At 36.2% G+C, this 24,983-nt stretch overlaps 1 protein-coding gene and 1 long non-coding RNA gene across 3 annotated transcripts; both read left to right on the top strand.

The window, feature by feature from the left end:
• Positions 1–5,367: 5,367 nt before the first annotated feature.
• Positions 5,368–5,809, top strand: LOC118487639. The gene is made up of 2 exons (XR_004882329.1): positions 5,368–5,484; positions 5,574–5,809. It is a non-coding gene; the product is annotated as an uncharacterized LOC118487639 (long non-coding RNA).
• Positions 5,810–16,457: 10,648 nt separating this feature from the next.
• Positions 16,458–22,334, top strand: LOC110911993. Of its 2 annotated transcripts, none has more exons than XM_022156655.2 (11): positions 16,458–16,682; positions 16,785–16,856; positions 18,884–18,979; positions 19,074–19,149; positions 19,247–19,342; positions 19,868–19,950; positions 20,047–20,154; positions 20,248–20,385; positions 20,476–20,581; positions 21,100–21,311; positions 21,971–22,334. In XM_022156655.2, the coding sequence occupies exons 1-11, from the start codon at positions 16,608–16,610 to the stop codon at positions 22,037–22,039; spliced, it is 1,131 nt and encodes a 376-aa protein (XP_022012347.1). In that variant the 5' UTR covers positions 16,458–16,607; the 3' UTR covers positions 22,040–22,334. The 2 variants fall into 2 exon arrangements, with proteins under 2 accessions (XP_022012347.1, XP_022012348.1); XM_022156656.2 differs by having other exon boundaries at positions 19,250–19,342.
• Positions 22,335–24,983: the final 2,649 nt, after the last annotated feature.

Below are 24,983 nucleotides of genomic sequence, written 5' to 3' on the forward strand. Positions count from 1 at the left end.
AAGACAACGGTTTTATTAAAACAAGTTTTATAAAATTGAAAAGTATAATTAATAAAAGTTTTTATTAATATTTAAAACAAGATCATTCGCGATAAAATGACCGACATAGTTTAATAGGGTATTTAAAACTATATCGTGCGAGCGTGGAAAGGAGTTTCTATTATCAAGATTTTATAAATAATTGTGTAACTCGTCTCATGCTACGAGTTATTCAAAATATTTTTGTAAATATTAAAATAAATCCCAAATTTTAAATTGATGTTTTATGCCACCCTTAACGAGTTAACACTTCATTCTAAATCGAACCCAAATGTTAGTGCTATACCCTGCATCTGGGCGTCCATCATGAAAGAAGGTAATCATCGCGTTTCCTGTGTAACATAGGCCGGTGTTACAGTTAACAGTAAAGGACAAAACATCACTTGTTCATCAAGTGGGCATAGTTGGGGTTAAACATACATCGTTTTAAGCGATAACCCCAAATGGAGAGTTGTGTAGTGGACACAATTAACAATCGTTGTTTACCTACATAATCATACCAGTGGATAGTGCTTAAGCCAATTCACTGTCATATGATGAATCGGGATCTCATCTTAATTAAAATTTTGTTTTTGGGTCATAAAATTAAATTAAGATATTAAAAGCATAAAATACTAATTAATTAATTTTAAACTAGGGGGATACCCGTGCGATGCACGACATGCATAATAGTTATTGTTTTTTCCTGGAACGACGACCGATATAGATAGTGCGTGACACGGTACGAAAGTGCGAATATACTATAGATTTTTAAAACAAAAACCGGGTTTTTTTAAAGTTAGCCGTTTGACCATGGTTATTTTGATCAAAGTCCACTCCTCATTTGGCGCTTAATTTGTGGTAGCACCACCAGTCAAAAAAGGCCCAAAACACCCGAGGGTACAGTGTTCCCCCACGTTTTTAAGACGCTTTGAGAGAGGTTTGCGCCCCACCACATGTGGTCTCACAAAACTTCAAATCTATGGACGTGTGGTTTCTCAATCATCTTCAAAAGACGTCACAGTTTTCAAATTTTTTTATTTTTTCTTTTTCATTGTGTTTTAAATGGTGTAAAATAGATGTTATATATATATATATATATATACACACATATTATACTACATACACATACACATATAAATTTAGTTTTAACATCTAAAAGTCAATTGCAGGTTTTGTTACCTTTTATAGATCAGAAAGCAGTTTATAAACCAATAAAATTAACAAATCCTAACAGTTCTTCAAGTGTTTAGTTATATAATCTATATATTTGTTTACTAAAATTTATTACAATTAACCCAATACTTAATAAATAGGGTATGCAGGACTTAAAAAGTGTTATCTGGACACGTATGTCACTCCAGCTTGCCAATCTTGTGTACCGACTCCAGGGTAACATTTTCAGATGCCTGCAACACATCTGGTTATAAAAGTAAAAAATAAACAAAAATGATGTTTTAGATTTTTACCCTGGTCTCAAACTTAATGTAGTTGTTTAGTCCATTTAATTAAATTTTATTTTTAGTTGACGCATAGGTACAATGTAGTCCTCTATTTGTGACAATTGTCATTGTGCTTATAGTCATGTGATGTTGTTTTAATACCCGTTAACCAACTCGTTTCGCCTCTATTTCTCAGTTATTTAAAGAAGCAACATATACATCAGAAGTAAATTTCTAAAGATAATGGTGAACCGTCAATGGTACAATAAACTTACCTAAAGACTACCATTTGCTAAACTGGTAGTGTATCTCAGAGTCCAGAAATCCCGTGCTAGAGCTATTTCAATTAATATATGGAGAAAAGGAAGAGCCGCATTGATTAAACATGGTCATAAAGGCTCGTACTATTTCATTAAAGTTAATTGTAATATTAAGTATTAGTTATCTAATAACCAATCAATCCTTTAAGGTGAATTGTTATGAAAAGTCTATAAACCCTAACTTAAACATTAATATATGGAGAAAAGGAAGAGACTCATTGATTAAACATGGTCATAAAGGCTGGTACTATTTCATTAAAGTTAATTGTAATGCATTTAAAGCAACCATAAATTTTGATTTTAAATATAAGATATAGCTAAACTTAGAAATTGTTTGCTGAAAGTTAAAGTTGAAATAAATCATATTCAGATAATTATTTTTTATATGCAAATTCAAACAGACCTATCAAAATATGTAGGAAAACTCCATGCAAGTCTAACTCCGTCACGCTTAAATTCATGTAACCTGAATGCGGTTCATTACTTATTTAACCCATTTATTTAAATAGGCAGGCGAGTAGTAATCGGGTTGGTGGGTTGTAAAACTGTGTTAATTTTACTAGCATGGTGGAAGTCAATATTCTACCAGTATCATTACATCCAACTTTTTAAAAGTAAACAAATGGTTTGATAATATGAAAACTATTTCAAATGAATATTAGTAATGTATAAATTTAAACGAACATTCAAATGAAAATAAAGAATGGTTACAAACAAACGCAAATAAGAGAGAGGACAGACATAAACGAAAGTCAATCATCAAACATAAATGAACGAAAATAAACGAACATAACATTGAACCTCCAATTCATTTACGGGTTGCACCTACTTCTGTTTAAAGCAAGATGTATAGATTATGCAACGTACCTTAACCACGCGTGTGTGTGTATGTGAATATATGTTTTTAACTTGATCAGCATAAATAGTTTTGAGCCAATAGAAAGCGAACCGGGGACTAAATAAAAAATGGAACCCAACTAAAAGCGAAAACCAAGGAAACTGAAACCAAACCTAAACGAACCAAAAAACAAACCAGACCGAAATGAACCTATACAAACTGAATAATTTTACCGAAACTAATAAGCTGAGACAAATAACGTTGCTGAAATGAAAACCGAACCTGAACCAAAAACAAATAAAGCGAATCTAACCGGAAAAGAAACTAAATTTACACAAAACTAAAAAAAAACTGAAAACGGAACAAAAAACGTAAAAGATCTTACCGAAACGAACTCAAAAAACTTAGATCGAAACAAAACAATTCCTGGGAAAAATCAAAACCAAAACGATGCAACTACGGAGGCGAATCTAATGAGATTTCGTACGGAGGCGAAACCGAAACCTCTGGCGGAGGATTTAAAGCTTTTCCGGCGAACCTCCGATGACTCGCCTTCTCTTTCTTCTGGTTAGGTTTACGGCCGTGACAGTTAACCTGTTCACTACTGGTAAAGTTTTCTTCAATAGCTTCAATTACTTGATGAATTAGCTCTCGGTTAACAGACGTGTCCCACCGGAACCAGTAGTTCGTGTAATAATCGAAGCAATCGCAGTCGAATACCGGAGATTTGTGTGCGGCCGGAGCTTTCTTCTTATTGTTATTATCAGATGATCTAGGGTTTGTGGAATTATTTTTGTGGAATTATTTTTGACACAAATGATTAAAGTAATGTAACTTGTGATTATTAAACTGGAATTGTTTTTGACCCAAATGATTAAAGTAATGTAACTTGTGATTATTAAGTAAATTAAATGAAATTAATAGCATTCTTATAGGCTGGTGCATTTAACAGGAATTTTTACATATATCCCCTTATTAAAAGCCCTTATTACATATTTGTCCAATCTTTAAAATCAATTACATATTTCCCCCTTTCTTTATGAAATTACCCTTTTACCCTTTTTCTTAATTTCTTATCTCTTAACTTCAAAATCAATCTAGTCAATACTCTATATGTTGTGATAAAATCTTTAAAATATTTCTTTGAAAAAAAAAACGGTCATACCCATTTTATAAAACAAGTGACCTTTTTACATATCTAGTTACTGGTTAAGTTTAAGTTTACATATTTTTTACAACCGACCCATTATACATTTAAATTTTAGTTAACTACACTAACAATTTACGTTAAAATATTGATTATCTAAAATATCTGATATAAAAAAAACATATTGTTATACAATATACGTTTGTTTTTTTCAAGTCGTAATCAATTTTTCTTTAGCCTGAATCTTAGTTCGATCATCAACATTTTAATTGTTTTGAAGCAGGAGCTAAATTTCCATTTTTTGTGTAATGCTATTTCGGAAATCTAATTGTCATGTTTTAAACATTCAAAATAATATTGAAAAAACTGTTTTACAGCAAAAGTAAATTTTTAAACCATGGTCGCATGACTGTTTTCTTTAAAAAAAGTAATGCTTAAGAGCTATGATGTATTATATATAAGCAAAACTTTCAATTTTCACATAACAGAGGCAGAAGCTTATAAAAAAATAGGCAGGGCTTATAAAAAATGAATTCATATCATTAGGTTAATATCTTATTTGTAAACAATTATATTACACATTAAATCATAAAATATGTAAGTAATGGTATTAGAAAGGGGAAAAATGTAATAATCATTTAATAAGTTCATTAAGGGTAAAATAGTAATTTAATAGGAGTGATTTTAATAAAATGGGTAAATATGTAATATGTATGGTTTAAAAGGGGGAAATATGTAATTGATTTTATGGGTTGGGTATATATGTAATAAATGATCTTAGGAGGGGGATATATGTAAATGACCTCATTTAAAACAACCATAAATTTTGGTTTTAAAATAGAACATATAACTAAACTTTAGAATATATATAGATTTTGTAGATGTCAACTGAAAACAATTCCTCCCAATTCTCTCTCAAGTCCATCTTAGAGAAGGACAAACTGAACCACTCCAACTTCATGGACTGGCACCGCAACTTGAAAATTGTTCTCAAGGCGGAGAACAAACTGTATGTTCTTGAAACGCAAGTCCCTGATGAACCCATCAATCAGCAAACTGTTGCATATAGAAACTATGCAAAGCACTTTGATGACTCTATGAAAGTCTCATGTTTAATGTTAGCATCCATGATTCCTGAAGTTCAAAGGACCATGGATGACATGATGGCATATGAGATGAATGAGCACCTGGTTGAAATGTTCCAACAGAAGGCTCGTCATGAGAGGTTTGATGTGATGAGATCACTCATAACCACTCGTATGCAAGAGGGTACATCAGTTAGCGCTCATGTGCTAAAAATGAAGGCATATGTTGATCACTTGGCTCGTCTGGAATCCCCCTTGAGTGATGAATTACCTGGGGATATCATCCTCAACTCATTACCTAAGTCATATGATCAGTTCACTATGAACTACAATATGAATGGGATGGAGAAGACACTTGCAGAACTGCATCAGATGCTCAAAACTGCTGAGGTGAATATACCCAGCAAGACTGCACCAGTGCTGATGATCAAGGAGGGTCATGTTAAGAAACCTAACACCAAGAAAAGGGGCAATCAGGGCAAAGGGAAGGGCAAAGGCAAATTAGTTGTAAACAAGAAGCCTCAGAAGGATGCCAAGTGTTTTCATTGTAATGAAATTGGGCACTGGAAGAGGAACTGTGCTAAGTATTTAGCTGAACTGAAGCAAGCCAAGGCTTCAGGAGGAGAGTCCTCAGGTATATATGTTATTGAAATCTTTTCTTTTTCTGGAAAAACATGGGTGTTTGACACAGGATGTGGTTTTCACATTTGTAATGCTTTGCAGGGACTAAGAAAGATTAAGAAGCTGAAACAAGGCGACTTGGAGGTCCATGTTGGCAATGGACAAAGAGTTGCTGTGAAGGCGATTAGAGAATATGTTCTTTTGCTTCCTTCTGGTTTAGAACTTGTTTTGAACAATGTTTATTTTATTCCTAGTGTTACTAGAAATATTGTTTCGGTTTCTGCTTTGCATGGACAAGGTTTCAATTATCATTTTAATGGTGAATTTATTTCTGCTTATTTTAATGATGTATTTTACTATGATGCAAAACCAAACAATGGAATCTATGAGATAGAAATCCAAAACAATAACATATTATGCAACATCTCCCATAAACGTAATAAGTTGGACTTTAACGATACGTATATGTAGCATTGTAGACTTGGTCACATAAGCGAGAACCGTGTTAAACAACTTAAAACCGCAGGAATCTTAGATTCTAAGGGTTCGGAAACGTTTGGCAAATGCGAATCATGCTTAAGTGGAAAGTTAACAAAAGCACCTTTTTCAAATGTTGGAGAAAGAGCTAATGATCTGTTGGGACTTGTACATACAGATGTATGTGGTCCATTCAGAACAATGTCAAGGCATGGAGAAAGATACTTTGTTACATTCACTGATGATTTCAGTAGATATGGTTATGTTTATCTTATGAAACATAAACATGAGACATTTGAAAAGTTCAAAGAGTACCAAAACGAAGTAGAGAATCAGCTAAATAGAACTATTAAGATGCTTCGATCAGATCGAGGCGGTGAATATCTTAGTCAGGAGTTCATCGACCATCTAAAGGATTGTGGAATAGTTTCACAGCTCACTCCACCTGGAATGCCACAACATAATGGTGTGTCTGAACGGAGAAATCGAACTCTATTAGATATGGTTCGATCAATGATGTGTTGAACAACCCTCCCACGCTCCTTTTGGAGTTATGCTCTGGAAACTGCCGCAAAACTTGTGAAAATAGCACCAACGAAGAAGGTTGACAAAACGCCTTATGAGATATGGCATGGAAAGAAACCAAAAGTATCTTACTTCAAGGTCTGGGGATGTAACGCTTATGTCACTCTAGAATCTTCGGATAAACTAGATCCTAGAGGCGAAAAAGTGGTTTTCGTCGGATACGCTAAAAGGATCGGTTACCTTTTCTACCACCCCACTGAAAATAAGATTTTCACAAAACGCAGAGGCACTTTCTTGGAGGAAGAGCTTCTGGCAAGAGGGGTTGGAAAAAACCATGTGGATCTTGAAGAAATTCGAGAATCACAAGTGACTGAACTAGTTGTTCAGACATAACCAGAAGTAACTGATCTAGTTGTTGAAGTTGAGCCTAAGAGGACTCAAGAAACAACAGAAACACCAACTGTTCGAAGAAGTATTAGGGATCGTCGTGCACCTGAAAGGTATGACGATATCTTCATGATTGATGAAGCTGAACCTGCTACTTACAAAGCTGCAATGTTGGATTCAGAATCCAAGAAATGGCAAGAAGCCATGAATGCAGAGATGCAATCCATGTATGATAACCAAGTCTGGGATTTGGTTGATCTTCCTACTGAAGGTCGGACTGTAGGAAACAAATGGATCTTCAAGAAGAAGACCGACATGGATGGAAATGTGCAAACCTACAAAGCAAGGCTTGTAGCAAAAGGGTTCACTCAGACTCAAGGAATTGATTATGAGGAAACTTTCTCGCCAGTAGCCATGCTTAAGTCTATTAGAATTCTACTTGCCATTGCTGCATATTATGACTATGAGTTATGGCAAATGGATGTCAAGACCGCGTTCCTTAATGGACACTTACTTGAAGATGTCTATATGGTTTAACCTGAAGGTTTTGTCGATCCAAATAATCCTAATAAGGTGTGCAAGCTAAATAAATCCATCTATGGATTGAAGCAAGCATCTCGCAGCTGGAATCTTCGTTTTGATCAGAAAATTAAAGAGTTTGGCTTCATTAAATACGAAGATGAACCATGTGTTTACAAGAAATCTAGTGGGAGCTATATCACTTTTCTAATTTTGTATGTAGATGACATACTAATCATTGGAAACAATATCCCTATGCTAAAAAACGTTAAGGCTTGGTTGGGAAAATGTTTCGCAATGAAAGATCTTGGTGAAGCCGCTTATATTCTAGGAATAAAGATTTATAGAGATAGATCAAAGCGGTTATTAGGTTTAAGTCAAAGTACATATATTGATAAGGTCATACGACGCTTCTCAATGCAAGACTCAAAAAGGGGGCTCTTGCCCATGGCACATGGAACCATTCTCAATGGTGAGCAGTGTGCTAAGACCGAAGAGGAAAAGAAGAAAATGGAAAGAGTTCCATATGCTTCTGCTATCGGTTCCATTATGTACGCCATGTTATGTACTAGACCTGATGTCTCGTATGCTCTTAGCATGACGAGTAGATATCAACAGAATCCAGGAGAGAGTCACTGGGCTGCAGTGAAGAACATTCTTAAGTACTTAAGAAGGACTAAGGACATGTTCTTAATATATGGAGGACTGAATGAGGAGCTGTCAGTTAAGTGTTATACTGATGCAAGTTTCCAGACTGATTGTGACGATTCAAGATCACAGACAGGATATGTTTTCATTCTGAATGGTGGGACTGTTACTTGGAAGAGCTCGAAGCAAAGTGTGGTTGCTCAATCCACCTGTGAATCAGAATACAATGCTGCATCGGATGCTGCCTGGATGAAGAAGTTCATTACTGATCTCGACGTTGTGCCTAGCATAAAGAAACCGATCGAGATGTTGTGTGACAATACTGGTGCCATTGCTCTTACAAAGGAACCAAGGTCGCATCAAACCACAAGGCATATACTCAGAAAATTCCACTATATTAGAGAGATAATAGAGCGTGGAGACATCGTAATAAGCAAAGTTCATACGGATCTAAATCTGGCTGACCCCTTTACTAAGCCTCTACCTCAAGCTAAACATGAGGAGCATGCTGGAAAAATAGGGCTTAGATTTGCTAGACAGTGGGCATGATCTGTAGTTAGTATTGGTGTTTTAATTTTGAACTACAACAGTTACATTGAAATAGTTACTTGATTTATTGGTTAAATGCAAGTTTAATTATTTTGTAACTGTGTTCGTTATTTGTATGTTTATATCCTTGAATAAGCGTATTCTAAAATATCCGTAGTCGATCAAATTACATGGGAATGAATTTGAATGTAAGACTATTGTGAATTGAGATGATTGTATTCATGAGATGAATAACTCAAGAGTTTGAGAATCAAAATTCACATATATCACTAGGGAATGATATTGGATGTAACTCGCTTCAAAACGATCTCCATGGATCTAAGTCATGAGATGTTTTGATATTGATATGTTCAATCTGTCCTTTTTCCTTAGGCACATATTAAACTACATTGATCAAGGACAATCTTTGATGTTATCTAACACTGTCCTGAAACATGGGTAGTAATCCGGGTAGCGTTGGGAGGAATCCAAAGTTAAGTGGGAGTTGTATGATGCTGATGGAATTCTGTACTTCTATGGGATTAGAAGTTTAGACATTCTGGCACCCTCGTTAACTCAAACTGGAATAAACGCGTGGCCACACTCGGATTAAAAGTAGTTCATTAGACCACTTTGAATTAAAGACGAGAATAGAGAATGGTTGATCACTATATAAGAATGAATGATCCATGTCTTATGATCAACGAATGTTCTATACAGAAGGGACTTATTGATAGAATTATCAGGGCTATAGTATTTGGTTAAGTAAAGTGTTACTTGAACTCAAAGAACTAGTTGACGACTGTAAAGTGTCATGCCGTGTTAAGAGCAGTGCGATGCAGCTAGGCGTCCAACTCTGCACACGTTGACTCATTTAATTATAATCATCCAAGTGGGAGATTGTTGGATATATGTATGTCTGACCGTAATTAAAGTCAACGTAACTAACTCGGTACGATCCGAAGAGTTACACGTTGGTACACGAATCGTATATGTTCACGAGTAGGTAGATTATTATTTGTGAAATAATAACCCGAGGGACTTAATATTAATTAGATTATTATTAAGAGGATTATAATTGTATAATCATAAAGGGCCTTAATGTAAGATTGGGTTTTATAAAAGGATGTTTAAGGTGGAAACCCTAGACACACTTTTATAAAACACAAAACCCTAGCCACCCTCCTAAGCTTGGCCGCCACTCTTTTGCCGTCGACCAAGCATCGCCGCCACCTCCTTCTTGGCCGGTTCTACTCTCGGGTATCTTGTGCTCGGTTGTGAACTTCCTACTAGCGAGGATTCGTTGTAACCCGCGTGTTACAATTCCGGTGTAGTCGTCAAAGGTTGATTACTAAAACCCTCTATGGTTATTTATTCCGTTTATTTGTTTATACGCGTATAACCTTGATCCTGATTGGGAATATAATCGGCTTTTGGTAAATTATATAAACCGCTTTCGCTAATATTTTGATACCATGATTCCCAACACAATCATCATTTAGTCATAGCTCAGATAAAAAATCTTTAGTAAAAATCAAAAACCAAAACAAACATAATCATATATATCACATTACCATCATCAAGGCAAACCACATATCCCCAAAATTTGTTCTGAAAGTGGGTCAGAGAGAGCTTCCGTTTTCTCTTATCCTTTATGAACAAATGTCGAGTATTGAGAAGAAGGGATTTGAGGGAGAGATACATTAGAAATGTGATTTGAAAATACAAAAGCAGAGAACACGAGAGTGTAAATATGAAGAGTGAAATGAGAATATAAATAACTTTATATAAGAAGATGATTGACAGAAGTGAGTGAGTGACATGCAGTAATTGCAATCCCCATGCATTTTGAATTTGAAATTACCGGCAATTTCGAAACATCTGCTAAGGTGTAAGTTTGCCAAAGGAACCATCTGCTAAGTTATACTTTCTTGTAGATGAGCAATCTTTTGAATGTGGGCCAGACATTTAATATTTGAATACATGGCAGTTGTTTGAAATTAAATGTATTTTAAAGTGATTTATATATTCCGGTTTATGATGCAGTAATGACATAAGAAAAGCATTGTTGGATAGCCTCTTTAGCTGACACATCAACTTTTCTTATGTCCTTGGGATTTCTCCTTTTATAGACAGCATAAATAGATAGAAGATTTATTTATTTAACCATTGTAAGACCATGTGTAGTGGGGCATTATAGGGCATTATTGGGCATTATAGGGCAAAAAAACCGCCCCCTCCCCCATTACATAGGGCATTATAGGGCATTATTTTTGAAAAAAAAATTGGTGGGGCATTATATATAAAACGCCTGATTCAATTTGTGGAATGGTTGACTGGGTTTGACCCACCAATGAGAAAATAGTTTGTAGGGGTGAGCAAACTGGTATACCCGACCCGACCCTACTTTTACCCGACCCGACCCGATACCCGAATCTTCTTAAAAACAATAACCGATCAGTGGACCAACATAATTAATAGGGTATCGGTTCTGCAGTGAATCGGTTCTCTCGGTTCCAAGTCCATACCCGTACCCGACCTCCATTTCAAGTGAAACTCATAAATTGAAGATGCAATTTCAGTTATACGCTTATACGTATGAAGATTAATCCCACTTCAATGTGCAATCACTATTTCAGATTCCAAAATCGGTGGATTAAATCATAAATTTGAAGGTATGTATGATCTAGTCACTTATAATTCTGGTACCACTGTTAATTGTTTGATTGGTATGAAACCACTGTTGTAGTGTTTGATAGCTATCATCAAATTGGTGTGTTGATGTTGATTATTATCCATTGAATAGGCTAGTATCTAAGGTTGCACTTTTTCGCACACAAGGTGTTCGATAGAATGTCGAAGTGAAATAAGTACCATAACTAATATGTTTGCTATAATAACTGAAAACTGATAGGAATTTGCAAGTGTTTGATGCTTAAACATCCAAAATTTGATAACTTAAACATCCAAAAATTCAAAAAAAAAAATATTAACGTCAAACATAACAACGAAAAACATGTAAAAATCCAAACAAAAATCCAACAAATCCAAAGTAAACGAACTGAAACCGATACTACGTTCAGAAGTTTAAATCCTTTCTCGTTTTTCCGTATCCATCTCCAGCTATCCGTTAATCGACATCGATGTTCATGTGATCCGGTTCAACTTTATCATAAATTTCTACATGAAAACAAATATAATGATAATTACAACGTAAACAACAAACAAGGATGTATGTCGGTGTATCTCAAAATTACCTTTTCCAATGTCATCGAACTCTGCCGAATCTTCGACGTAGATTTTCTTTTTAATTGATGCACGAATCCAATCCTCTGTACATATCAATGCCTCGACAATTGGAGTTGATAAAGAAGTTCGATAAGTATCGACAACTCTTCCGCCTGTACTAAACGCCTCTTCAGAAGCAACACTGGATACCGGGATAGCCAATATGTCTATAGTGATAGGAAGAAAATCTAATTAACACTATCGTATTATTATAAGTAATAAAAATAAACTACTAATTAGAAAACATACCTTTCGCCATTTTCGCTAGTACCGGGTATTTTGAAGATGCAGCCTTCCACCAACCCAGAATATCAAATCCCTTGTAATGGTCCTCCTCTCCGTCGTCTAGGTACCTCTCAAGTTCTGACTTGGTGTTATAAGATGTAGAACCGCCACCCGCTTTAAATTCTGTAAAAAAATCACTATCTCCTTGTGATGATGGTTCAACGTTCTCCTGACTTGGTGAAACTTTATCTGAAGCTTGTTTTTCACTGCTTGATGCATAATGCTCATACAAAAGCTTCAATTCATCCTTTATACTATTAACTACAATTTTAACTCGTTTCTTCAAATGATCTTCTGTCTCATCGTCTTTTTTTTCAGCCCTGAATATTCTCTCAAATCCAAACTCAATAACACGAACCTTTAACCTCGGATCTAAAATTGCAGCAAAATACAGAATGTAATTAAATGATCTGCCAGTCGGTAGATTTCTCCAGTACTTGTCGAACTTCAGGTGCATCTTAGCACCCATAAGTCTACCTTCCAAGTCAGATCCGTCTTTCATATTCCTTAAATGCTTGTCTATATCCATAACCTCGTTAAAAAATAAATTAACGGTAACTGTTTTTGTAGCAGAAGCGTTGGCAGTTTTACGCTGAAACAATTCTAACACACTTGCCAATTGTCTCGCGTAGTTCCAGTCACTAACTCTAGGAGCATCATCACCCATATCATTTTTATAATTTGGGTCATCCAGATCATATCTGTTAAACGCCTTCTCAAATTTTTCTGCCTTTTCTAACATCTCCCAAGTCGAGTTCCATCTTGTATTCACATCTATACCTATGAATGCTTTGCTTTCGATCTTTTCTGCCTTAACACATTTTTTAAAAGTGTCTATTCGCTGAGGAGACAATCTAATATAGCGAATTGCATCTCTGATACGATCTATGCATGTTGACCCATCACGTAAGCCGTCTTTCACAATCAGATTGATTATGTGTGCCATACATCGGATGTGCAAGTATCTCCCTTCGAACAAGAGGTTGTTTAACCTACTTTTTAGAAACTGTATGGCAACATCATTAGCTGACGCATTATCTAATGTAATGGTCAGCACATTTTCAATATCCCATTCTTTTAAACATTGAATAAGGGACCTACCTATCTCTTCTCCCTTGTGGCTGAATATTTGCTTGAAGTTGATGATCCTTTTGTGTAACACCCAGTTGTCGTCTATAAAATGAGCTGTAACACACATATAGTTAACCCGCTGATTTGAAGTCCACGTGTCTGTGGTTAGACACACCCGTGTGCTATTCTTTGCAAAAAATGACTTCAACTTCCCCTTTTCCTCTAAAAATATCTCCCCAATATCCCTCGCAATCGTAAACCTGCTTGGCATCTTAAAAGTCGGATTAAAACTTTCTATAACTCTTCTAAATCCCTGATGCTCAACGGTTGAAAAAGGGACCTCGTCGATTAACACCATCTCTGCAATGGCTCTCCTACTCGCTTTCGCACAATACTTCCATGCCTTTACCTCACCACTACCGCCCTCGCCATCATCGCCTTTTTTCAAGAAAATATTGCTTTGGTTTTTTAATCGGTCCGGATGCTTTTCACATCTCCTACTGTGTTTACTCAACGCCGATGTGCCATTTTTATACGGGTCCGCAGCCAAATCTTTCGAGCAATGCTTGCATCTTGCCCGTTGGTTTCCGTCCTCATCTTTATACTTCTCAAAATCAGTCCAAACAGTAGATTTTCCCGAAGTTTTAGAACCTGTCGTTTTCTTCGTTGTTGAGGTTTTAATTTTCTTTTTTGCGGTTTGTTTTTCGACATTTTGTGACTTCCTCTTTCCTCTTCCGTCCACGTGAGAATCGTCACTTGATACATTCTCGATGTCGACATTTGATGAATCCATCTACAGTTTTTCATAAAACATACAATGAATTACATAATCATTAAACGGGTAATGGTATCAAAGATTTCATTCAAATGGGTCACTTAGTTTACATTAGTTTACATAATATAGCTTCTGAGTTCTAAATATTTAAATTTGAACATGTGTACTCCAATTAAATAAAGACAAGACATTGCCCTTAACACAATGGTAATGGGTCAAACAGGGTCTGTTTTGGCGAATGAACACAGGCATTAGGACGGCACTTAACACAATGGTAATGGGTCAAACGGGTTCTGTTTTGGCGATTGAACACAGGCATTAGGGCTGCACTTAACACAATGGTAATGGGTCAAACGGGGTCTGTTTTGGCGATTGAACATACGCATTAGGACTGCACTTAACACAAGGTAATGGGTCAAACGGGTTCTGTTTTGGCGATTGAACATACGCATTAGGACTGCACTTAACACAAGGTAATGGGTCAAACGGTTTATGTATATTACCACTTTAATTCTATTAAACAAACAAATAACCAAGTTAATAACTAACTGTCGTGAGTGGGATCGAAACAGAATGATGGACGAATTCTGTTGGTGTCACACATGAGAGATGGACGAATTCTGTTGGTGTCACACAAACGGTTTAAACAAACTGTTTTACGTACCTTGACGGATGGACGAATTCTGTTGGTGTCAAACTGCAGGTTCTGTGCTGTCAAACTGCAGGTTTTGTTTACAAGTTTCTGTACGCAGAATGATGTTGCAGCCTGCAGGTAATGTTGTGATTAATAATATACGTAGGGAATTGTTTTTAAAAATATACCAGAATATTTTTAAAAGATATTATTTTGTTAACAAAAATATACGTAGGGAATTGTTTTTAAAAAAGATATTATTTTGTTAAAAAAAATCTTACTCCAGAATATAGATTAATAGATAACATGTCCGATTTAATAGATAATTTTTTTTTTAAATTTGTGTTTAATAGATAAGATTAAGTATATCTTTGGTTTGTTATGTGTTTTAAAAATTCAAATTTATCTAATAATAATATAATATATTCCGATTTTTAAAAAGAAAGTAATAACAAAATTCGATCTTTAGCAATCGAGAAGATAACTAGATAAGGTACAATTCAGATTAATCTAATAATCCAGGATTTTTCGTTACTGAGGCAGAGAATTGGTTTCTTGTAACGGGTCAATATAATTTGTTTAAAAAGTTGATTACGTTCGTTTTTTAACTTGTGTAACATGGTGCCGAAATATAGTCCGATTTTTAACTTATGTAACATGATTGACTGATTATCTCGATATAATCGATAATATGGACCGAATTTTAAGTTAAGTGCTAAAACAAAAGGATATCCATATAATAGAATTCAACAAAATCTAAACCAAATCACACGAATCCAATACAAGAAAACAAAACGTAAAACATTATATCAGCCATCTCTAGATCGTTTGCATTTCAGCCACAATTGGTCACTAGTTGTCGACATCTTTTAACATGCCTTATCAATGCCGATATTCCGTTTTTTACCCGGTCTGCAGCGACGACCTTTCCACAGTGCTTGCATCTTGCCTTTTGATTTCCATGGTCATCCAAAAACTTCACAAACTCTTCCCAAACTTTATAATTTACAGCACTTGTTCTCCTACTAGCCATCTAAGTTTACTCGACAATAAAAACAAAGTGAATAATATACTGATTCAAACATGCTATTAGTTTTTTGTTTTTTTTATAGAATTCATTGTATTGTTTACTAATTTGAATTTGTATAATGATTTATTAGGAAAAGTAACCACGTACCTCGGGTATCTTGAAGTTGAAGTCGAAGAAGCAGCAAAAGTTATGAGAAAGATGAAATGAAACAATATCGAATAGATGCTTGAAAATATGGATCCTGTGGAACGTTTATGATACAACTACAACATAAAAATGGCTTAGGTTTAATTATAGCTGCTGGGCTTTGGCCCAGTTTCATTGCACTACTTATTAATTTCGGTCCAAAGTAGGTACATGTCGGTTCTTATGTGGTCCGACCCGGAACCGACCCGATACCCGAAATTCATAAATTTTAAGAACCGAAAAAGAACCTACTTAAGTATAATAGGGTCGGTTTCGGGTAATAATAGGGTCGGTTCTCGGGTATTTTCGGGTCGACCCTATTTTTGCTCACCCCTAATAGTTTGTTTTTTTTTTTGTTTAATGATTGGAAGGGGCATTATCAGGCATTATTCCCACTACGCCACTTTTGCAATAACGCCCCGTGCTGACTAGACTGCCACGTGTCGAATAATGTCCCATGGTAGAGACATTATTTTGTTTAACCACTACACATGGTCTAATACACGGGGTTATAACCTAGTACTACGATTATAGTAATCGACTAATCGGCTCCTGTGCGGAACGCATGATAGCATAGAAGATCCATTTCTCGAGTCCATAAGATAAACCCAAAAGGCCCATTAACAACACGCTTGAACCAGCCACACCAGAAGAAGCACGTACGACGTCGTTGGCAAAGATTTTATCCCAACATCACTTCCTGAATCATCCTAAAATAAAATAAAATCATCACACCCCTCCCTGTTCTAAATCGTGGATCGGAGACCGGTTTTCTCATTCTCGATGGATTCTAAAAAACCCCAATTTTTCTCCGTCATCTTCCTTATTGTTTCATCAATTTTGTGCTCACAATCTAGGGTTCGTAATGAATCACACGATCGCTGTTCTTGTTCTAATCGTTAATCGAGATTTGATTTAGATCGGCCAATAATAACAATTGACTGTTTAATTTGGTTACAGGCCGGTGGAACCGGTTCGGTTTATTTCCTTGATAGCTCAACTCACAACTATTTCCAATCTCGCTCATCTGAGGTAATTTCTTTGTCATTTTACTTTGAATTTTGATGTAGTTTTTTTTTTTTTGAATTAATGAAGATATTGAAATATTATATTTGTAGATGTAGATGCTTATTTTATAAGGATTGGCTTGAATTTGTTTGCATTCTGCAATTACTGTTGCTGATGATATACTACTAGGAAATTGAAAGCTAGATCTTGTAATTAATTACATGTTTTGATATATAATAATCTGTTTTCACTATTAAAAGTTCTCGTCTTCTGCCGAAAGCCTCTTGGCCTGGTAGCAACTGTGATACGGACCGAATCGTAATCCAAAGAAAATAGATAACAACTTGAGAGAAGTGACTAATTCATTTCTTTTCATTCCTAATAATCTCAAAACACTTACTGCCAATATATTAATAGGAGGCTACACATACATACGTTGAAGAAGAAGAAGAAGATGAAACAAAATATAATCTAACCACCCACTAACCGATTATCTATTACTAATTCAAAGAGAATAACACACTCATGGAACTAACTAAATGCATAAAAATAGCTTGGAAGACCCACGTTACATCAGGACCAAAGGCACGTATCAACCTGGTGTTTTCCCACCAAAGTTTTGCGGGTTCGAGTTCCACATAGTGGGCAATAAGGACTTCTCATCTTGGTATTAAAATGCGCGATGCGCTCCGATGCGTTTTGATCCCAAAAGCCGATGCGTGAGTATGCAGGTCGTTTGTTTTTTAAAAATATAATTATAGAAAATATTTTAACATGTTAACTTTAATTCTAAAAATTTAGCGATTAAAATAAATAAATACAACAAAATAACTCTAGTGCCATGAAAGTAGTTCAATATAACCAAAATAAGCCTTGAACTCTTAAGTGTACAAGTAGTCTATGCATAAGGTACAAGTAATCTTTGTAGGAACTCATTTAACAACTTCATCAGCTCATTGTACAAGCTTGTTAAGCACATTCTACAAGCTCATTGTACAATTTACTCAATAGTGGTCGATCTCAGAAATATGCGCGCATCATGCGAGCGCATTATCTGATTTAGGGCGCATCAACCTTGCATCATGTAATCGCAGCACATCGCATCACGCATTATGCGTGCATTTTAAAACCAAGCTTCAGATGTTGATATAATAAAAAATTGATGCAGGGCGGAAGTGAGAAAAGGGCTAGATACGTTCTAGAAAATGTTTAGATAAAACCCATATGGGAAAAAAGTTTATATAATAATATTAAAACTTCTTCTTAAGCATTACAAATGAATCCCTATTTATAGGCTATGCTCATTATCGAAGAATTAAGTTCGGTCAACATAACCTTCATATTAAGTAGAGACTTATATAATATAAAAGACCGTAAGCGAAATTATTGATTTCTGTCAACAAAACCAACATTCTAGGCTCAGTTAAAATATATAATAAAACCCAAAAAGAAATCACCAAATTATATATAAGAGTTTTTTTTTATGGTTACATTTTTTTAGAGTTATTGACCCATCTCTGCACTCTATTTTCACATTCCCACTGGTCCATATATGAGTCGACCATTGGAGTAATTGGTCTCTAATCAGAAATGAAAGAGCTAATACCCTTGAATTTGGAATTATTATTTTTTTTTGAAAGGCAAAAAAAAAAAAAAAATCTCATACAGTACTAACCAATAATTCCAAGACTTTCAAGACAAAAATCTACATTCTTTGTTTTTTAACCTTAATTAACATGAGTATTTGGACTCGTAACTGGGTCATCCACTCATCTGCTGAGAAGTGAAGATGTTTGAAATTTCTTATTTTGTAAATGTCCCTATAGCAGTAATAGTTTGACATGTTTTTATGGAATCCCACAACTCGCTTGTAGATCTATCAATACTCTAAATAACATATGAGTCTATGTCCTGTTGAAATGAAATGAGTCAATTGGTCATGTATATTCATGTGTGTGAATGGCGAAATTGTACCATTCCAGTATTAATTATTTTAAGAAAAATTAAGGGCACATCATGACAGCCAGTTTCATTCATTTTTGCTTCTGCAGTCCAAATTAATCTCGATTCCAGAAGTAGGCGCAGCTGTTTCAGTCTTGCTCGGTTATGCACCTCCTTCTTCATTGTCATCTGCCAGCTCAGAAAAGGCAATATTACTCTTAAATCTTTCAAATTTCTCAAGTCTCTTTTCGTAATTTTATCTGTTTAAAGTGATATAGTTTTTTTTTATCGATCTTGCAGTTAAATGAGGTGCTTAGGGCCAACCCCTTTAATAGGCCTCATGCTGTTTTCTTGCTAGAGATCAGTGGGTTCGGAGGTACCTAAATTCACGTTTAGCATGAATCATTATCATAAGTTACTTCCAAAAGAGATCTATATTTTGTTATTTCTTAAATCTTTTATTACATTGCAAGTAGATAAGCAGCCTGAGCTTGGTTCAGACAGCGATGTTTTCAGCAAGGCTCTTAAGAGTGAAATTGCTGCCGGAGATGCCGACATTCAGCTATCAGGTATCTCTCTCTCTCTCTCTCTCTCTCACTCACACACACACACACACACACACACATATATATATATATAGTGTAAAGATAGAATGGAAACCCAAGTTAGGGAGAAAACCCTATGTAACAATTTTTTTTTGAAAATTATAGGGCATGTAATATACATGTCTTTAAGGGTTTTGAACCAAAAAAATAAAAAGTGCCAAACGTTTGAAAAAAAAAAACAAGTTTCTGCATAACAGTGTGTAACACGTCTGTTACATACGTTACAAAAAACTGGGAGAAAATATTTAAAAAAAAAACCTCTCGGCACCTTTTTGATTTTTTTTGGGTCAAAACGCTTAAAAATGCATACTATGTGTGTTAACGTTTTCAGAAAAAAAAAAAAAAAAAAAAAAAAAGCTTACATAGGGTTTTCTGGAGTCTTCTCCCTAACGTGGGTTTCCTATGTAACCTCACCCTATATATATATTTGTTATCTTAAAAACGAAGCTGGTTATATGTTTGACGAATAATTTTTTTATATACTTGCAGATGAGGATGAGTTATCTCTAATCTCTTTAAACGAACCCCAGCCTGTGGATATGGAATGCACCGACACAGATATAACCAAATTTGTTAGTTTTAACTTAGATCATGCTGTACCCCAAGTCCCTAACTGTGTTATATCTTTATGTCTAAATTCTAATCATATCTGTTGATTGTTGATCTAGGCTTCATGGTTCGGCGGATCATACGTTAAAAATGAACTGGAATCATTGACCGGAGAATTGACTATCCCAATGGCAAATGATGCTCAAATAAAGCTAGATATGTCAAAGGTTGTGTTCCGTTATCTTTATCTGATCTTTCGTATGTTTGTAAGCTTTTCTTGTATCGTTAATGGGTTGATACCGGTTCGTTTATTATTGCAGAAAGCAGACAGAAAGTTTATAACGAGCATCATCTCTCTTATCCACAATGTTGAGAGGGCGATACAAGTGCATGAAGATTTAGTTGGAAGTGTTCCCACTCCAGCAGAATTGCTCAACGGAAGATTTGATGGTTTTAAGGTTGTTATAATAATCATCTTCGTTTCTGTTTTATTGTTGATCATAGGGCTGTTTAAATAGCTCGTGAATCATAATTGTGATATGTTGTAGGCTTTTCAAGAGCAATATGGAACCGATGAAGTTGTTCAGAAGGGTGCTGAACTGCTAGTGACCGTGGTATCCAAGATATACGACACCTTGCAAACAACATACAAAGGTTTATTTCTTGTGAGTAAAATGCCATTTTCGTCCTTGAGGTTTGGCCAATGTTACGACTTTCATCCAAAGGTTTGTTTTTTCGCATCTGGATCCAAAAGGTTTAAAATCTTGCCATTTTCATCCGGCTCGTTAACTCCATCCATTTTTCTCCGTTAAATCAGGGGTATTTCCTTCCTTTTTTGTTAACTTAAAGGGCAATTTGGTCTTTTGAATACTTGTACATTATGCTAAATGCTTGTACGTAAAGTGAAAAAGACCGAAATGCCCCTTAAGTTAACAAAAAAGACGGAAATACCTCTGACTTAACGGAGAAAAATGGATGGAGTTAACGAGCTCGATGAAAATGGCAAGATAAACCTTTTGATCTAGATGCGAAAACACAATCCTTTGGACGAAAGTCACATAACTAGCCAAACCTCAGGGACGAAAATGGCATTTTACTCATTTCTTTTTCTCTATCCATTTTCTTCTGAGTCAGTGACATTACAAAAAGAGTGTCCGTGTGTCATTCAACAGGTGAAATTGTCGGAATTGTTGTTTTCACCAAGTCTCCTGCTAAAGAGACGCTAAACATAAAGTTGGCGACAAGAGCATCTCCTAGGTGGTTAGAGGAGGAAAAGGAAGCTTCCGGTGATGCGGCACGCATTTTGATTGCAGAGGTGCTTCTCGTTAGACGAACCCTTGCGTGGATTACGGGCATCATTCTTATTATCGCCACTCTCATGGGGGTAAGCTTCCGTTTATAAACCATAACATGTGGTAATGACCCGACCGATAAACATAGGCCGCAAACGAATTGAACGTTTAGCAAACAGTTCGTGAACCGTTCGGCAGGAAGTTCATTTGTGTTTGTTCGTTTAATAAATGAACGAACACGAACAAGAAATTTTGTTCGTTTAGTTAAAGGAACGAACATGAACAGAGGTCATGTTCGTTCGTTTATGTCGGTGAACGTCCGGCAACGTGTGTGTTTATGTGCGTTTATTTTGATAGTTCATTAGTGTTTTTATATTTTGTTTAAATACTTCAAATTCCGATAAATAAAACATTTAATAAGTATCAATGTATTATGTTCATGAACGCTTGTTTGTGTTCGTTTGTTTTCATTTGTGTTCATGAACATTAGTATGTGTTCATGAATGTTCGTCTGCGCTCCTTACTTAAAATTTAACAAATGAACACCTTTATTTCCTTAACGAGCGAACGAACACGAACAGAAAATCTTGTTTGGTAAGTGTTCTTGAACAGTTCATGAATACATATATTATATATATTTCCTTAACAAACGAACACGAATTGTCCGTGATCGTTCGGTTCGTTTGTATAAACAAAAAACAAACACCCTTCTACATAAACAGGTAATAAGTTATGTTTGGTTATTTTACAGGTATGGTTCCTCATGTATATGCCACTCACAAGGGACACCCTTTTGTATTCAAACGTCAAGCTCGACTGAACGCGATGGGAATCACAAGTCGGTGTTTGTTTCTGTTTACTGTTTTCTGATCGCGGTGAAACACGTTGAGGAGTTGATAGCTATTACAAACAGTGTGTCTAGTGAATCGTGTTTGTATATTTGTTACAGTTTGCGGTGGTTTGATGGTGGGGGAGGGGGTAGAAATAAGAACACCACTACTTATTTATTATTTGTTGCTTGCTTGCTTGCTTGCTGTTTTAGGCATTCTGTTCTATTTCTTGAATAATGAATATTCTATTTTTTGAATAATATGAGAATAAGCCCATCTAGATCACTGTAATTAGAAATGAATTGTTCGGTCGGACCAGAAACCAGCACCATAAGTGTTCTGGTTGAGACCATTTAAACTGTACGGTTACCTTGTAAACAAAAACATTGGTAGGAAGGCTGCTATCGCGGTAATTATGATTTAGAAATGATGCAGTTTGGTGACATGGCCCTTTGAGCTCTGGGTAAGGCTCACCATTTTAAACCGCCCATGCTCGGGATGATAAGCCTTGATCTATTCTGAATTACATACAGATGCATATAGTTATTACCTCGCACCCTTAAAAAATAAGATATAAAGATCTGTGTAGGTTTGTGTTATTGTAACATTATACCACTACCAATCAATATCGTCCGATTTGTTTATGTTAGTCCGAGTGGAATCATGTAACTTCTGTGTGAGAGTTCAGTTTCAAAGATCTAGATTTTATTGCAAAAAAGCAGCTGCTGCTGCTGCTGCGAGTCTTTAGTGTCTGAAGATCAGTGAATGTGATATACAGACCTTGTTGCTTTCTTTACGATTTTACTTTAGATAACGGGGTTTGGCTCCGCTGAATGGGTGCAGCAAATTACAACGGTTAGGTGTCTATATCGAGCAGCATGCACAAAAGAGATGCATGCTTCTTGGTTTTACAGGTGAGTCAGATGCAGGACTTGTTAGCTTCTTTTAGATAGGATTTGAGGGTATCGCCTAACTGAAAGCCGTTTTCGGATACTGGCGAATGACTTGCGTGTTTTGGATCGTGGAGTTAATTAGCTCGGAAAGACGAGATCGCTTACCTAGGAATCCAGAGCAGCACCAACCTTGATCTTTGCTTGCATATTATTCACTTGCTGGACAGCAAACAGATCTCCCATGGACTATTCCTGGTCTTCCTCGGTTCCTCTACACCCCCGGTCCCCCACCCCCACCTACGAATCTTGACTAACAAGTAACCGCCTTTCTCAAACAGACTGATCTTGTGTTTTGGTTGATTAAAGATGATATATGATGCTAAAAAGAAGGACCTTTGAATCTTGACCAACAAGCAACTCCCTTTAACATCATTAATCTGTTTTCTTTTTAAATTTTCCATTTTTATTTTTATTTTGATTTTGCTGTATCATTTTGCATACAAATAAAGCTGAACAGTTCTCTACAAAAAGTATCAAATTAATGAATTTTGCAGTAACATATTATCATAAAAGATTATACAATTTCTTCAAGTTCCCAACAATTAAACCATGAATGAATGATCTAGTAACAACTGATACAGATAAAAGAATCACTTTCAAGCGATCGCGATCTTTCTCTATTATGAATCTTGATCCGTTGGTCAAAAAAATAATCCGTTCGATTCCTAATTATTTAAAACAAATGCACACAACTAACCCATCTTTAGCTGACTACTGTTTCTTCTTCAGCCATCCACAATAAACTCATCATCTTGATTATGCCCGTCGACTTGAGCATCCCCATCAACCATACCACCAACATGCTGCAAATTCTGCATCATTTGTGAAAGATAATGACTAGTTCCACCATTCGTGTTATCCGCAATACCACCCGGATGCCCACTCCACTGCGAAACCATCCCGAGCAACTGACTTGTAAGATTCTGTTGCTCGTCAAGAACCCTCGCTTGAAACTGTGCCATTTCCGCTCTATGCTCACTCAACATCTCCTCAATCCTTGCATTCCATTCCGACCTCCTCCTCTCATTCCGCTCCTCCCATTTCCGCTCTTGAACCAACTCCTCGTCTCGTCTCCTCCTCCTATCCTCCCTCTCGTTCTCCATCGCTTCCCATTCTCGATTCCTCTGTTCCTTCAACCTCTCCATCACTTTCCTCATCTCCTCGTCCTGTTTCTCTCTAACACTTTCTCTCCTCTTCCTCTCCCGCTCTCTCTCCTCCTCACGCTGCTCAAACCGCGCTTCCATCTCACGCAGCTGCGCCAATTGGTTCGTCACAAACGCCCACGCTTTCCTTTCAACGTTCTTCACACCCTTCCTCTTCTTCTTCCTCCCCATCGTCTCATCCTCTTCATAAACCCGATCCCCATTGTTATAACCTCCCTCCTCATTGTAATCAAACTCCAACCCGATAGGATACTCCCCACCACTCGACTGCCCGATATGCCCAAACTCGACACCCTCCCCGAACCCGTTAACAAATGGAGCAACAACCGTAACATCACCAAACACCTCCTTATACCGAAGAAAATTGGACCAATGAGTCAACCCCTCAACCCAATCAAACTCGTCATGATCGCCATCACCCCGCTTAATCTTCTGTTTGACTAACGAGTACTGGTGCCTCATATTCTGCACCTTATTGGACACATCTTTCCAAGTCCATTCCCATGGGTACACAACCGGATCACCCACATGATGAATCGAATTCACGTGTGAAGCGATCGGTTTATACTTCTTCTCTCTGGTTTTCATCTTGGCTAAAGTTCCATCTGAAACCATCTCGCAGTATTTGTCGATTAGGGTTCGTTCTTCTGCTTCGGTCCATTTCTTTCTTCTGGGTTGTGGCATCGTGATTATATACTATGGGTCATTTGATTGTTACAGAAACCCTAATTTGTATGTATATGTAAGTGAAGATACCTTTGATGGTGGAATTGGGGGTTGTGAGGTGAAACTGGGTGGTTGGTTAGGGGTTTGGAGAT

The sequence above is a fragment of the Helianthus annuus genome, chromosome 15 (assembly GCF_002127325.2).
Source record: "Helianthus annuus cultivar XRQ/B chromosome 15, HanXRQr2.0-SUNRISE, whole genome shotgun sequence".
In the NCBI taxonomy this organism is placed as follows: Eukaryota; Viridiplantae; Streptophyta; class Magnoliopsida; order Asterales; family Asteraceae; genus Helianthus; species Helianthus annuus.